A 16782-nucleotide genomic window follows, 5' to 3' on the forward strand; every position below is an offset into this window, starting at 1 on the left:
ATATCTATTTCTTCTTTTATTTTCTCTAGTCACTGTATGAAAGTCAAACTCTCTTCCTGTTCAGGGTTGATTTTTCTGCCTTTTCAAATATTTCTTCACTTACTAGTCCTGTGCATCTTTGTTTTCATTCAGACCCTTTGAGAGCCAGTTTTGATGCAAGTTTTAAGCTGATGTTGCAACAAATTCTTTTGCAGGATCTGGTGATACCAATCCAACAATAGTAAATGCATTGTTGTGTCTCCTCAGAGCTTGAATAATTTCAGGCACCCATATGGAGGAAATCAGACTGTTATAAATGAGAATTCTTTCCAGTCTTTTTCGTACGAGTGTCTTGATAACAGCCTCCATCTTCTTGCTGCATCCCATGACTGGAATAAGGATGATGTATCTTAACCATCTTAATGTTTTATGTTTTGTTGAGGGAATGGATTGTGGCTTTTGTTATTCAATACAAGTCTTTGTTGTCTCTTATACATTTTTTAATTTTCATATACTTTTTGGGAGGGAAAAAGGACTTTCTTTTATCAGAGGAAAGTGATATATTGACACTCGCATAAGGGAAGAGTATGTTTGCTACTTAGAGCTGGTATCTCACAGAAGATGAGTGAATTAGTGAAATAAGTTTTATAGTCTCCCTAAGAACTGAAGTAACCTAAACATAATCTCATTCTCAAATGACAGTTCTGGAAACAGTAAAACATTTCGAATTTTATTTGCATAAAATTGTGATGTTTCTAAAAGTGTAAATGCAGTTATAGTTTTGAAGATTCTCAGAACGGAGTAAACCATGCTCATTCTGGGCAAAGGGGAGTAAGGAGTGAGGTGGTATGACTCTGAGTGTTGGTGAAGGGCTGATCTGTTGAGAACTGGGGGAGAGGATTGGTTACCAGGCTTTTTGGGCTTTTTAAAGTTTCTTTGAACTTTGTGGAACATATTGTGTATGTGTATTAACTAGCACTCAAAAAAGCATCTCACCTTCCTTCTGGGCAGGACTTAAAGCAATGGCATCTACCTCTCCTTCTGATCTTGTTCATCCTCATACCTGTACACAGTTCAAATATAATCACACAACGGAACAAAATGTCTCGATTATAGCTCTGGGGTTATTTGATATCATTGGTTCCACTGATGCATTTAAAAAAAAAAAAAAAAGATGTTAAATTTGCACTGTTATAGTCTACTCTGATTCCAGCCATTCAGACATGGTGGCAAGGAACACTAATAGCTCAGCTGATAGATGGTGGATCAACTACTTCCAGATTAAACTGGGTGAAGGAAATATAGACTGGATTGTGTTGCATCTCAAAATCTGGCACTTTACAAAACACCTAAATCAAAAGTACCTTGATCTGTAGCTACCAAAGTCATCACTGATTAAAAGATAGGACAGATTTCTACATAATCCTTACTCCTGTTTTTTCTCACTCTTAAGAAGAGGGGTAGAGGGGAATGGGGAGGGAGGGAGAGGTTTCACATAAGGGAAAAGTATGTTTGCTACTTAGAGCTGGTATCTCACAGAAGATGAGTGAATTAGTGAAATAAGGTAGTGATACAACTCTTGCATCCTTAACTAGAAACTCGCTGAGATCAACTTGATTTTTTGATCCAACCAGAGACCTCTTTTCATTTCTACTTGGAGCTGATTAAGAGGACAGTATCTAGGGACAGACTGTACCACTGATGTGTGTACAAGTGTCTGGTTAAGACACTGTTCTTTGTTCTTCTTCATCTCTTAGTTAAAGACATCTACCTAACAAACATTGGGATGTTCTTTAGGATCTTCCAGCACAAACAAAAGTTACTGCCTTCAGTTCAGCACCAAGTTTGACTTCAGTACTAAAAGCTGTTAACAGTGCTGTAATATTACCTCTTCAACTACACGAATAATGTTTTCTATGATTGCATATTAAAAGTCAACTTGTGACTACCCAACTTTTTTTCTGAGGGTTAAAATATAGTGTCCTAGAAGTATGAAATATCAGTTATTTACACAAACACAGACTTTCTGCAGCAAATAGCAAACTTAACCTGAGGACTGTCACAGTGCCAGGAAGCACATCATAGCTACGATTTACTTCTGATATCCTTTGGCAAGTCTCATTTTGCTGGTGATCATCATAGGAGTCATAAAAGATATCTGAAATTGGATTCAAGGCATCTTCTTAGTAACGTCATTCTCAAAATATCTAATAGCCCAGAATTGATCCCAGTTCCTGACGCCTCCTCCTGCAGAGTTGTTCCCATGAATCATTCTCCCTAGAGTTCTCCAGGTGCAGTACCTCATGGGATAATAATTGTTCCTGCCTGTTATGGGAATTCTTTGCAATGTTGCTTTTGCAGAGCTGTTCTTATCCATTCTCCTTTTCATCTTGTTCGAAGTCTTTTAGTAACATTTAAACTTTGCTTTAGCAAAAGTTTATGAGGATTTCTAGAGTCACAGTTTTTTCTGTCCTCTGCCATCAAACAATTTCATATCCATGAGGGTTGTGCATTGTCAGTAGGCACTATCTTCAGAGGAGCCTGAGTTTTGCAGGTTTTGGCACAAATTTCAAGCTGTCAGTCTGAAGAAATTACTCTTTGGAAAAAAATTGTTGCAGGTGAGCATTTCTCTTAGCAATGCTTTCATTCCTTTTTAATTTAATGAATTTGAAACAGGAAGATCTTCTGACCATAAAGTTCCTAAACCTAAGCTATGCTAATTTTTTACTTTCTTTCATTAATTTGGATGGAATCTAGAAGCTGAGAAAGCTGTTTGAAACCCCTTGTTTTTGGTAGTACACTCATCATTCTGTTTAGTCATATAATAATTCTATTGCATTATAAAGTTTTCTTATGACAAGCAGAATAATGCAAGACACAGCATATGTGTCCTGTTCTTGTTTGCACCTGAGCAGATCTCATTCATAATTTTAATATCTTATAGTTCTGTCTGCTGTTTGTGCATCCATTGATGTGCTCTTTGGTTGTGCTAGAGAAATTAAAATAAAACAGCCAGTGTCCTCGCAGTTATATACAAAGTTGTTAATGGCATATTTATGATAGAACTGAAATAATTCATCTTCGAGCCCTAAATCTTTTTGCAATTTAAAAATGGAATACTTTTATTTTTTTGCTTATTCTGAAACCAATTGCTATTATTGTTAGTGTATCTTTGATATTTTCTTTATATAAAAATAAGAAATGTCACACTGCTTTAGGTCATTATCATAAGTACAAATGATTGCCAGAGTTACAGGATTTAATCCAAAGCTCGGTAAAGTCAAAAGACCTACCAATTGTTTCCAAAAGGCTTTGAAACACACTTTGCATTCCTAATGAACATGGAAATAAGAAGAGGTGTACCGATCTTTTTTTACATGCTTTCTATGCATTGAGTTCCTTGAATTTGTTCCATAGGCTTTTTTGTTCAATCATTGTTGTATTTCCCCAAAGAAAATTATAGGCTTTATAACATGTATTGTTGGAATTAAAAAAAAAAAAAAAAGAAAGAAAGAAAAAGGATAAATATAGTAAGGGCAGATCTCTTGAATTTAAATACTATGCATTTAGTTTTTGTATCTTATATTGCAGACAGACTCAACCAACGGGGAGAATCCAAGCATCAAGAAATCCCTCTTTCCTCTTTTTAATTCAAAGAATAATTTAAAGCATAGTTCTTCTTTGAAAAAGCTTCCTGTAGTCACTCTACCCATGGTATTAATTTTTAAGTACAGTAGCACTGTAAAATGCTCCAGTAAATTTGTTTTACTGACTACAGCAGCATGTGGTTTATTTTCATGGTGTCACTTCCTCTTCATGCCAGTTAAGTATCTTGGGCCAGTTCAATAAATTTAAGTAAAATTCTGTTGAAATAGGCTGTGCCTAAAAAATTTTTTTATAGCATTTGATATACTGAAAATGTAACATACGCAGTTCCAGAGAGAATGACTCCTGGGAGTAAGACTAAAGAAGGAAAATAGTTGGGAAATAGTTGTGAAATTGGGAATGTTTAAAAATAAACTGTCTTATTCTGTTTCAATCAGGAAAAAAATTAACCTGGTTTGGTTTATAGCTATATCATAAATACATATTTTTATAAAAACTGCTATTTATATATAAATTTAATCAATCAGGTATTAACAATGGATTATCTGAAAAAGAAATTTTAGCTCATGTGTCTTGTATTTTTGTTTGTCTTGATTCTTCATGATAAAAAGCAGCTTGCATTAAAAATAGGTTACTTTTTGATTTTTTTTTTTGCTTAGAATTCTTGAAATGAGATAAAAATCTGCATCTAAGTTTTAAATTATCCTTCTGCCTTAAAATTTCACCTGGGGCTGTTTCCTAATTTTTGCTTTAGTTTGGGATATTTGTGGAGGAGAAGAAAGAAGGGAAAAGAAAAAGCTCTTTGTTTTGTGATGGCAAAATCAATCAAGACATCAGTTTAGAGAGACTTTGGTCTGCTTCACTCAGGAACAAATTTATAGAACTGATCCATGGTCTTAACTGCAGTATGGAATGCTTTTTAAATGAAGATGAGGCTCAACAATATTTTTATTTTTTTTATTTTTAAGGCCTTGTTTAACTGCTCTCTCTTACAGCAAATAACACTAACAGCATGCGAATGCTTTAAGGGCTAAGGGTAGAGCAAATCTGCATGATATCCACAGCCACTTGCTCTTACTATGGGGAAAATTATTGAAAGGTCATTGCAATTCTGCTGCAGTAATGGGCTTCCCTTGTGTTCTGTAATTAACTGTGGGAAATTATTTACAGCTATTCTTAAGAATATATTAGGAGACCAGTATTTAATATTTTGTTGCAGATGCCTAACACCGATGGTCAGGATCTCTTGGCATTACAGAAAGCCATTCATTCTTCTAATCACCAGAGCAGCAGGCAGAAAGATTGGCATCCTGAGAAGATGACAGAAATCCAGCCTCATGTAAGTGGCGTTGTCAATTCCCTGTATTTTAGTATCAATGAGGTATCTTGAAAGCTTTTTCTCTGGTGAATAGAAAAATTGCATTTGACGTTATAAACTTCTGATTCTCTGCTGATTGAACATAAAAAATTATATGCCTGTGGTCCTGCATAATTTTTTGAAAATCTAGATATGAATGACAAGGAAAAGAGAGATTAAATGTCTCTGTGTCAGTCTTCAAGCCCTTCAAAATATTTTTATGTTTTTGTATTAGAGGCAAGCAGTGTTTCAGTGCACATCTGTGGGTGCAATGCAGTGCTGTACCAAAGCCCTCAAGAGAGCTCTGTAAGGAAGGGTGAATCCTGAGGCTGTGCTGCCACAAGGCACAGTTTGATACTTGGGGTGGTCACCAGAGCATCGAGACCACGCCATGGTGTGGCTGGCACAGACTGCAGTTTACGCAGGCTTCATTTTTGGATCATAGAACTGCAGTAATGCAACTTTCTTTTCTCCAGTTCTAAAACCAGCTTTGGGGACAGGGTTTGGGAGGGAGCTTCAGTGCCGTGCTCTGTTGCCATCACATTGAAAACTGGAAAAGAGGGTTTGTTGCAGCTGCAGCATTTGAAGAAACAAGTTGCTCTGTGAGCCATGGAATTTAGTGAGGCTGTTTTCATATCACTTTGTGTACTCAGGCTTCCCCAGGCTTCTGTTACCCATGTTCAGTAACTCCGTATCTCTGTTTTCCTTTAACCTGCTCACCAGTTAAAGAAGCTGTGAGAGACCAGAGCTGCTTATCTCCCAGCTAGCAACAAGCAAAATACGGTACTGCAGAGTTCTGCCAGACCTTGTTTCAGTGCAGATGATTACTCAAGACTCTCTCTAACCCCTAACTGATGTTCACAAAATTTTTAAAATCTTTGTATTTCTGATAGCTGTGCCTCACAAAATGTGGCTAAGGTTCTAAAGCTAATAGCTAGGGAAGTGACAGATGGACAGCTAATGCAATTGTCTATGCCTGCATTTTCAAAGGAAACAAGGATGAAATAACTGATGGGAGCAATTTTTTTTCTGATGTAGAAAAGGTTCCACTTTGTCAGGTAGCTAGTAGATTGAATCGTGATGAGAAGACATTTTCTCAGGTGTGTAGTCATAGCTTGTAACGAAATATACCAAATGAATACAAATTAAAAGTCCTGTGAAGTTCAAGATGTTCGGTTTAGGTTATGACAGTTTTGTTATAGGAATTCTGATATGATGGAGAGCAGAAGGTCAAGTGCTTTTCTGCGTGTCTTTCAGAGCCAGCCATTAAAATCTCTTCGAAAGCTCTTACACCTCTCTTCAAACCATCCCGTCCCTGCTGAGCCCCGCTTCCAGCCCTTACCAAGTCAGCCAGCCAAAGCTTCTTTTTCTGAAGTGCGGATTCACCCCATGAGCCAGAGCTCCAGCAGCAGCAGCAGCAACGTGCGGCAGGAGGCTCCGCCCAAAAGCAGGCCAACGCTGCAGATCCCGAGCCAGCTGGAACCCACCTGGCACGTCTCCCCCGTGAACAGGAGCGTGAGTGATGGGCCTCCCTACTCCGACCAGCTGCCTTCCAAGAGCGGACAGAACGGGCACACGTACACCCGGACAAACCGGTCGCGAATGCCAAACCTGAATGACTTAAAAGAGACAGCCTTGTAATTGCACTCCAGAGAATAGGCCAGTTTGGGTGGAGATCAGCATAGGGGAGTGGTGGTGGTTCTGATGATGGTAAGACTGCATTTTCAGCTTTATAAAGGTGTGCAATATGTACATGTGGAGCTATGCTGTTTGGCACCACGGAGAGAGTCAGGGATTATACAGTAAAACAAGTTGAACTATGAATTACCAGTCATCAGAAATGTCACTGGATGCCAGACAGAGTGTGCAGGTCAGGGAGAAAATGCATTGCCATTTTCTCTCATTTACATTCCAGCTTAGTGCACATCTCTTGTCTGAAAGCTGGGAGACTTCTGGTATGTATTGGCACTTATAAGGGTGAAAACATTCATGTCTAGACCTATGCCCTTACTACATTTTTTGCTGCCTAGTTAAAACAGTGGGGTTTATGTGATAAAAGTGTATCCCTGTTAAGGGTTTAAAGTTAAATTGTATGTCTTAAATTTGTTTTTTAAATTTCCATATTTGATAGGATTTGTAATATTTATTTATGATGACCTAATATCGTACTGTTATAATCATATCTTTTATGTTATAATGTAAAGTTATTTTGAGCTGTTTGAAACATTGTGAAGCAGTGCAACAGCTAAAGTAGTTTCTATAAAAAACTAACAGTAACATTTATATATTGCATCAGGAGTATTTTATTCTATATATAAATATATATATATAAATGGAAAATAACTGTCTGTTTTTTAAATATAATCATTTAAAAAAAAGTATTGTTATGACACTATCTGCCATATTTTTTATACATTTGTGATATAAAGTGCAGTATTATACTTCTAATAAAAGGAAGTTGAATGAGGATATAAACATGACTGTAACAGTATGAATCTTGCTTGGCTATGACAGCCCAGTATTGTAGGCATTATTGGTAACAAACAAAAGACAACATTCAATTCCAAGCTTTTTTATGGGCTATTTTGTTGGAAGTATTGGCTAAATGTAAGAGACTGCAGAACTGTACAGTAATCTAAATGTGGTATGTTCTCCCCTGTGTCCTTAGCTTTCCTAGTAATATTAATGGGATTTCTGCATCTGCATCCAGAGCACAGAGCCCCAGTACCAAATTTTTGTTTCCTCTAAAGAAATGAAGTGCCCCATGACTACAAGAGAAAGCAGGTGCTCTTCCACTTAATAGCAGGGGTGAAAACCAAAGAAACATAGCATGAATTGCAAGTGAAATGCAAACTTCGACACTTACGCATAGCATGGCACTGCAGATCATGGTATAAGCTTTTATGCATATGTGTATTTTACATCTTGTTTAGCAATCTATTAATTAATAAGATAAACACTGTATTAAAATTTAAACTAATCTTGCACTTTTTATTATATTTCAGGATGTACTTAAATCTACAAATCTGATATTTGGATATTGAGGGAGAAGGTTGCCATGCAGCTTAATTTCTCCTTAGGTCTTATTATCTAAATACTCCCATAACCAGTTCAGTTACCAGTCTCAGCAAAACACTAGATCTTGGGTTCCAGTCTCCTGTACAACGTAGTTAAAACTGCCTTTACATTGGTGAATGTCAAGTGTAGCAAATACACACCCTGATTCCTCTGTTGCTACCGGTAAATTAAATCAAAGGTTAGCCAGTAGGAGTCAAGAGTTATGCCAGTCTAAACTTTGTGCAATAAGAGGAGAGCCAGGCCTGTAGTGTCAGAACAATACAATCTTTCCTTTTTTAAATACATTACTTCAACTCCCTCATTACTCTGCAGCACAGTTTGTTTTCTAGATGCTGTCGTTGTAAGACACTTGTACTTGCAAATACATTGTCTTTTCCAAATGAGATTAACCTGAATGTAAATTTGATGATTTAGCCATAGATGTAGTTAACAGAAGAAGCCAGGCAGTAAGAGCTGAACTTCCTACTTGGATAACAATGCAAAACTGGACATGCTGTTCAGTACCTCTTGAGTCATACCAAAGTTCTAACACAGCAAATTCGGCACCACTACTGTAAAAATTCATCAGAAAGAACAGAATGGAAGGATGTCATATCGGGTTTGTCCGGGGCTAAAAGTCAGTCTAGTAAATTTGAAAAATTACAAAATAAGAATTCTTTCCTTGTCAATTGCCTGCAAGAAATGTGCATGTGATTTTTCTATAGATATATATGGTATATGATATCTCTCTATATATGATATATACTGTATTGATATATCATATATAAAGCATATAAAAATACAGTAGACATGAAAGGGTATTCAGTTTTTTTCTAAGTTCAGTGGGCATCCAGGGAAGACATTGTGATATTTACTAGTCATCACTGTTGGAGTTTAGCAGCATACTTCAGCAATCTCTCTTAGATTCACTGCTTGGTCACAGCTAGGTTAGCCCTGCTTTGAAATGGCCTGATGCCACTGAAATCCCTCACAAGAGAGAGTGGGGCTCTAAGCAGTGTGGTTTTAATGTCTCTTTTAGGGCAATGGAACTGGGGTTGTTTAGTCTGGAGAAGAGGAGGCTCAGGGGGCACCTCATCACTGTACAATGACCAAAAAGGAGTTTGTAGCCAGGTGGGGGTCAGCCTCTTCTCCCATGTCTCAAGTGAAAGGATGAGAGGAAATGCCCTTCTGTTGTGTCAGGAGAGGTTCAAATTAGATATTAGAAAATAAAGAAAATCACTGAAAGAGTGGTTAGGCATTGGAATAAGTTGACCAGAGAGGTATCACTGGCTCTGGAAGTGTTCCAGAGGTGTCTGGATGTGGCACATTGGAATGTGAATTAGAGGTGATTATGGTGGTGCTGGGTTGACAGTTGGACTAAATGATCCTGAAGGTCTCTTCCAAGCTTGATGATTCTGTTTCCCAGCAAGTGGTCAGAGTAGAGTCTTCTGTGCTTTGTGGATATGTATCCTTTTGCCTCTGCAAGATTTTTAGCCTGTTGGTAAGAGCTTCATGCTGGAGATGATGATACTGGGCTGTATGTGGCTGTTCTTATTTCTAGCAAGGAAAAATGTTTCCAAAGGATTTTTTTCCTCAGTACCTATGGAGTTAAATCAGGATAATCTCTGACTGTACATATAGCTGTTTAAAGTAGTTAGCAAATCTTCAAAGGTGACCCAAGGAATGTTCAAGTATTTGGTGGCCCATAGTTACAGGAAGTCGTTTCTACTTCATAGAATATTTTCTTCTCCAGTTCAACAAACCATAGTAGATTTCAGTTGAATACTAAATTGTGTTGAATGTATGTAGTATTTTCTTCCTTCTGTTGGAAAGAAATTCCAGCAGCTCGGCCAGCTGGTGCTGGGATGAATTGTGTATTTTTAACTTGGTCTAACTTCCCAATATTTAGAATATTGCTAATGTAATTTTGTTGGGGCTTTCAAAGGAGTCTTATAGTGACTGAGATTTGCTGGCTTAATAAAGGGAAGAGAATTACAGAGCAAACTATTTTGTAAGTGTGAGCTTTCCTTTTCACTGGTCTATGAGTCTTGTGCTACATGCTCTATAGATTTACTTAGTATAAAGAAACTTAGTGAAACTACATTTTGTTCTTTAGCAATCTGTTTTGCCTTATGGCATCATTAATGATGTGAATAGAAAGGAAACTAAGTTTCAGAAATTATAGTCATTTTGCAGAACTCAAGCTGCCTAAACTTGTCTGTTTTTGCTATAACTCTTGAGATCTTTTTAACTGAAAAAGAAGCACCTTAAACTCATCTTAACTGAAATTGTATTTGTGTCTAAGATGTCCTTTTAAACTGCCATGTAAATGTATTAACCTAGAACAACATCTAGTTTCAGCAGACCTGACCACAGAGAACAGTCCCTTAGAGCTCTTTAATGCTTTTTGCTCTATTTATTGCTGTCCAAGCTTCATTGCTCCTCTGAGAGGTCACCAGGACAGAGCACTGGGAGAGTTCTTGGCAGGAAGTCAGTGGTCCCAGATTTGGTCTCTTTTTCCTAAAACATTCCCCAAACACTACTCTGTTTGCCAATACTTGTTCTTTTAGATCAATATCAAAACAGGCTTCAAACTTCCAAATGTATGAGACACCCTCAGATTGTCTTCGGGATGTCACCTTTCTCTCTGCCATACCAACTTGTTTCTGGGAGCAAGGCTGGAGTGACTCTTCAAGAAGCAGTGGCCTGTGGTAGCCTTTTAGCCATTCCTAATCATTGCAGTTAGGTCTCTTAACAGATGAATCTTACTTGTCTAAAAAGCTACATACCAACCTTTTTTTTTCTTCAGAAGCTGCTGTAGCTGTTAGCTGAGTAGACTAGCTGAGTGGACTCCTGTGTTCACACAGAAAAAAAAAAAGTATTCTTAACAATTCAGTGCTGTAGACCTCCCTGTAAGAAGAGGGAACACAGATGATACAGCTGTAAAAGCGCTGTTGTGATCTAGGTAGCTAAGGCAAAACCCAGCCACTTTCGAGAGAAGCCATGCTCTGGAAGTATTGGGGTTTTCACTCATGTTTCATTTTTTTGTTGTCTTATAATGATTTGATGGTGAGACATGCTTCAAAAATACCTGCATGCAATCAATTCTGTATGTTTTGAACACTGTCAGAGTAGAGCTGGGAGAACATCTGCATCCCAGTCACAGAAAGAGTAGGAAAAGGATAGCCATATATAATATACTGCAAATTGTGGGGTGGCAATGAATATTTTTCCATTCAAGCTAGCATACATAATACATTTGTCAATGGGCTACTGTCTCAAACCATGCATCTAGGCCGTTGTTCATGTAAGTAGGCCCACCATTTGAAATAGGAGTGCCACAGAAGATGGTTGGAATGGTGATGTGCCCTATGTAACTATTTTTAAATTACCTTCAAATCAGGACACTATTTAAGAACAGGTGCCTTTCCCTACACAGCTCTTTCTAATGGTGTCATGATATTAACCATTCATTAACTGGGTTTGTAGTGAATGAGGAAAAAAGCCATTTAACTTCTGGCCTTTGTTAAAAAGGGTGTGATTTGAGTAAACCCTTTTAATTTAACACAGCTTGGAAGTTCTAGATGTTGGCACCTTTTTCAAACGGATTAAACAGCAGCATCAATGCTCAGGCTCATCAGGCAAGTGAAGGCTTGTGCACATCACTTGGTTCAGATGTTGTACTGAAACAGAAGATTTCTCATTTTGCAATCATGAAGCAGATTTCATGGAAATTAAGCAAAGCAAATTTTATAGGAGATCCTCTTTCAATTTTAGGATAAAAACTGTGTTAGGTCATCTGTTCTGTGGGCAGACTGTCTTAACAGCTACCGTGTGAGACAGCATAGGTAAATCTGATGTATTAGGTCTGAATTTTACTTGCTCTGAGTTCTACTTTGATGCAAATTTATGACCTTGTGCACAGCCAATTCTTTGATGCAAAAATTGTCTTTTGACACACTAAGTGGAAGATGCATGAGAGGTGTGAGAGGACCAGCCCCACTATGTTTGGATGCTTTCATTCCACCAAATCATATTGCTTCTCAGGCTCTTTTAGAACATAACTCAAAATATGCAGCCGGGCAAAAGTGACTCTTAACACATGGCCCGAGAGTCTGAACAAGGAATTTGTCTCTTAGCCTAAGAGTGACTACACATCTCTTGTCTTCTCTGCAAGTCAATCTACCTCCTCTCTCTTGCAGAATGTGGTCAAAGCTGGATTTTGTTTGTTCTGAGCTTTTTATTGACTCCAACTTTTGAAGAGACATCTGAAAAGATTCTTCCTCTAGGTACTGTTAGCAACCAAGTAATAAAATATTGATGGGCCTTCATCTAAAATACTTCTGAAACCTCCAAGCCATCTGAGCTCTCCCTCTAGAATCCCAATGCCATCCTTTGCACTGCTTTGCAGTCTTCCCTTGCCCTTCCCTTTGTGGTTCTCAAATATTGCAGTTGCCTTGTTCTTTGTTGTTTCTCTAGTGCAGATTTTCAGGGAGTTAGAGGCCTTATCTACTACTCCACCCTGTTTGCTGTTTTACTTAAACAGCTATCCTTAGACTTGCTCAGGATTTTCTTCATTTTAATTTTCCATTTCATCTGGGTGAGATACCTTACCTCATTGTGCCCCCGCCAAAACACGCTGCCTGCCAGGCTTTCCGTTCCACCAGGTCTCTGTTTTCACAGGGGGGTTTCTCTGGATCCGTTCTGAGAAATGCAAGGTGGCATCTTAATTGTACAGGCATAGAAATGCCTTGTGAAGTAGCTTTCCATGTCGTGAAGTAGCTTTCCATGTCGTAAAGCTTTCCATTAGCAATGTTAAAGCATATTCATAGCACAAGATGGAAGCCGCTATTCAACTTTCCTATAGGATATGAACCTCTTGGTGTAAACTCTTGACATGTAAATCCAAGGGCAGAGCTTTTAGCTGTTTAGTTACAAGGCAAAACTTTAAGCATAAGTAACTGTCTTGACTTTCCTTTTTTTTTTTTTTACTAGTGCACATCTTAGACTCGAACTACTGAAGGATATGACTAATTAAAAGGAGTAACATTATTTTTTGTTTATATGGAACATTAAGCTAAATCTTCCCTGAAACCATAATTTGGTTGGAAATTCTATGCAGGCATTTTAAAATCTGGTTAAATCTGATAAGGACTTCCAGGACTGCTTAGATCTCCACTGTGAAATGCTGAATCTTAAATTTGTGTCATTTGAGAGAAAGAAGGAAGAATGAAGTTTAGGAAAATCTTTTTTTTTTTTTTTCACAATCTGCCAGTACAGACTATTCCAAAATTAGCAGGCTGAGGAGGCAGCTTTCAAAACTTCTAAATTTATGTATAAGATTCCCTGATGTTTTTTTAACAGCTACTAGAAATCTGAAGCGCACAAACTTTTAAATCTACTGTGCTTTCTGTTGTGGAAGGGATATGTTGTGGTGTTAACCTTTTTAATCCTGGAATACAAATTGATTTTTAAATGTGTTGAATATTTAAGGATGACTTCATGCAGGTTAATGAACCATTTGTAAAGTGTTTGTATACAACCCTTTGTATCATGTTGTTGGTACACCTGACCAAATTTTTTTTGAGCATGTATTCCATCCTTAACTTCTGTACAATTTCTATTGTTGCTGTAAATATTCTAAAAGAGAAAAAAAAATCCTGTGGTAACCTTAATTATAAGCATGGAAATGGTTAATTTTTACTGAGCACAATGTATTTTTGAATGGGCCTTCCAAAATATGTCTTTAATAAAAATGCAGATTTTGCACTAGAACACTGGCATTGTTCAACAGCTGATCTTATTCCTGACCTGTCTCCTCCAGAGCACCTCTCCAAAGACATAGGTTGGCTCAGATGAGTGGAACAGGCCAGAACCAGGACTCCTGTGCCTGATGGATTGCTGCCAGGTCCTGGCTAACTCCCTGCTCTGAGAAGCCAGCTTGTATCTGTCTGCAAGTCCGATGTTTCCGAAGCACCTTGTTGCCCACCATTCCTGTAGTCTCATTGCAGGCACTGAGGGTGGTTTCTTCCTTTCAGGGCCAGAATCTCTGCTGCTCCCTCTTTTAAACAGTACCAACCCACCAACCCCCTCAGCAGGCACTACCAGAAATTTAAAGGCCCTGATAGTTTCCAGCCAGTAGCCTTTGCTGCAGAAAAGTATCATGTTGGAATTTCATTATTGCCACACGTAAACTGAGACCCTTCTAAGCAAATATTTAGGTGTCAGCAATAAGGTTTAGATTGGTTCCTCTTTAATGTGTCCTGGCCATGACTTTTTTTTGTTCCTGTGTGCAGCTTTAAAAAACTTTAAAAATTTCTCTGCTAGTTTCTCATTCTTCAGGATAATTTGCAACAAACTGAGGAGTAGGGACCACTTTACCTTGGCCTCTCATCTTTCCCTCTGATCTTCAGCAGTAGACTTGCTGAAAGCCAGGACTTGCAGTCTGTTAGATCCAAAACAGCTGCCTGATGGCTTGTGCAGCAATCGCAGCCTTGGTGAGACCAGGCTGCTGCCCCGTGCCTGCACTGAGCTGTGCCCATCACCTCCCCAAGAGGCAAACCACTGACCCAAACCGATGTCTTCAATTTCCACCAGGACAAGCAGTCCAGTACTTTAACAGTCCCTCCCAGCCAGAAATGGGTTTGAAATGCCTGTTTTCCCTGAGGTACCTAGAGCTCTGGGCACACTTGGCTTTACTCTTACAGCCTTATTTGGCTCTTACTCTTTCAAGGATCTCGTTGTAGTGACCCCTTTTCTGTACCCCCTGCAGAGCCCCAGAAAATGGAGTGGCCACCTCCTTGAAGAGGAACCCCAGTGTAGTCACCATTAGTGCCCCATGGAATGGGGATCATAGTAGGCATTGGCATTTTTCTCTGGGTGGAAATGAAGGGATAATTTCTGCATGGGGCTATTGACTTATATATGATGTGGCTGGTCTGGAGGCCTGAGGTAATCTCTGCTCACATAGCTTAGATTGGGCAAGTTTGATTTCTCAGCACAGTTCCCTCACTTCTCTCTAAGCATACCATGCTAAAAATTCAGGTCATGAATATGAAGGCAGCTCTTGGTCCTGCTTCCTATTTCAAAACCCTTGTGTTTTATGCAGTTGCAAAGCCATGCATTGGTCTCCCTACATCTACAGGCAAAGACCTTGTTTAACATCCTTGTCAGCAACATAGACAGTGGGATTGAGTGCACCCTCAGCAAGTTTGCCAATCGACACTAAGCCATGTTGTGCAGTTGACACACGGTAGGGAAGGGATGCCATCCGGAGGGACCTGGACAGGCTTGAGAGGTGGACTGGTGCAAACATCATGAAGTCCAACAAGGCCAAGCACAAGGTCCTGCACCTGGGTTGGGGCAGTCCCAAGACAAATACAGGTTGGGGGAGGAACAGATCACGAGCAGCTCTGAAGAGAAGGACTGGGGGCTGCTGGTGGATGAAAAGTTCAGCGTGAGCCGACAGTGAGCGCTGGCAGCCCAGAAGGCCGGTTGTGTCCTGGGCTGCACTGAAAGCAGCGTGGTCAGCAGGGTGAGGGAGGTGATTCTGCCCCTTTTATTTCACTCTCATGAGACCCCATCTGGAGTGCTGCATCCAGCTCTGGGGCCCCAAGCACAAGAAAGATGTGGACTTGGAGCAAGTCCAGAGGAAAGCCACTAAGTTGATCACAAGGCTGGCACACCTCTCCTGGTCTAGGGAAAGGCGTCCCTTCCCATGGCAGGGAAATTGGAGCTACATGATCTTTAAGGTTCCTTCCAACCTAAACCATTCTGTGATCCTATGTTTATGAGAGAAAGCTTGTGTATTTATGTAATTTTACTTTGGCTGGTTCTGTCCCACTTTCATAATGCCCTCAGTCACACTGTTGCTCCAACATGCTGAATTTATGCAGAGGTGGAAGTCAAATGCAATTCTAAAAGCACTTTAGGACCACTTAATTAATTAAGCCTCTCAGCACCCTTCTTTTTATATGAGGCAGAGGTTAAGTGAATTTCCACAGGTCAATTAGCAAGTGAGCTGCGCAGCAAGGATCAGAACAGAAACTCCTGCTTTAGCAGGAACCATTTAGTTGAAAGCCAGAAGTAGGTCTCTTCCCCATGAAAGCTTGGAAAAGTGAACTGCAGGCAAAGGACAGGGCAAGGCAAGAAGCAAATGAACTGTGAAATGCACTGTTATGCCAGTTAGTTCCACGTTATTTATCGCCGTACATTGCAATCTAGAAAAAAGATCTAGTGATTTCTTTGAAGTGGGAGGCTCAAAGAGTGATAGCACAGGTCCCTTCTACCTAGACAGTACTTTCTTCCTCTAAAGTTTTATTATATCCTACATGTGGGATCGGTCATGTGAAGATACATAATTTAATGAGGTTCCTTGGTGTATAATGGTGTGTGGTCCATCCATTCAGGCTGTGCATTAAGCCTGCGAGCTCTTCCAAATTTCACAGGAGCTCCTGCACCTTGCCATAGGGTACATTTCCCAAATCAGACAACTTGAAAAACCCTGGACTGTGCGTAACTCTTAGAGTCCAGTCACAGACAAGGCTTTGACTAGCTACAGTCAAGCTTAACTGCTTGGGGTGATATAAATATTCACTGGCTGGTGCCCAGTCCATCCTTTCGCCCTTCCATCCCCACCCCTGCACCTCAGTTGTGCAGTGGAAAACAGCACCAAGCCTCCTCCCTATCACCATCCACCAGGACATGGAGCAGAGCTGCCTGTGCTGCTTTTAGGGCAGACACAGCTGCGTATTAACATGATGGCAACTGTGTCCAGGGCCCGG

At 39.4% G+C, this 16782-nt stretch overlaps 1 protein-coding gene across 3 annotated transcripts in view; it reads left to right on the top strand.

Annotated features, from left to right (window-relative positions):
- The window catches only part of CDKL5 (cyclin dependent kinase like 5), a 123566-nt gene extending 116143 nt beyond the window's left edge, over positions 1–7423 (top strand). For 2 of the 3 annotated variants that reach the window (XM_027688897.1, XM_027688898.1), the window contains exons 16-18: positions 3571–3693; positions 4805–4924; positions 6200–7423. In XM_027688897.1, the coding sequence (XP_027544698.1) occupies positions 3571–3693; positions 4805–4924; positions 6200–6583 (627 nt within the window). In that variant the 3' untranslated portion in view covers positions 6584–7423. The remainder of the gene's footprint in view (positions 1–3570; positions 3694–4804; positions 4925–6199) is intronic. The other variant, XM_027688899.1, reaches the window with a different exon arrangement.
- Positions 7424–16782: the final 9359 nt, after the last annotated feature.

The sequence above is a fragment of the Neopelma chrysocephalum genome, unplaced genomic scaffold (assembly GCF_003984885.1).
Source record: "Neopelma chrysocephalum unplaced genomic scaffold, ASM398488v2 Primary Assembly neopelma1_76, whole genome shotgun sequence".
NCBI lineage: Eukaryota > Metazoa > Chordata > Aves > Passeriformes > Pipridae > Neopelma > Neopelma chrysocephalum.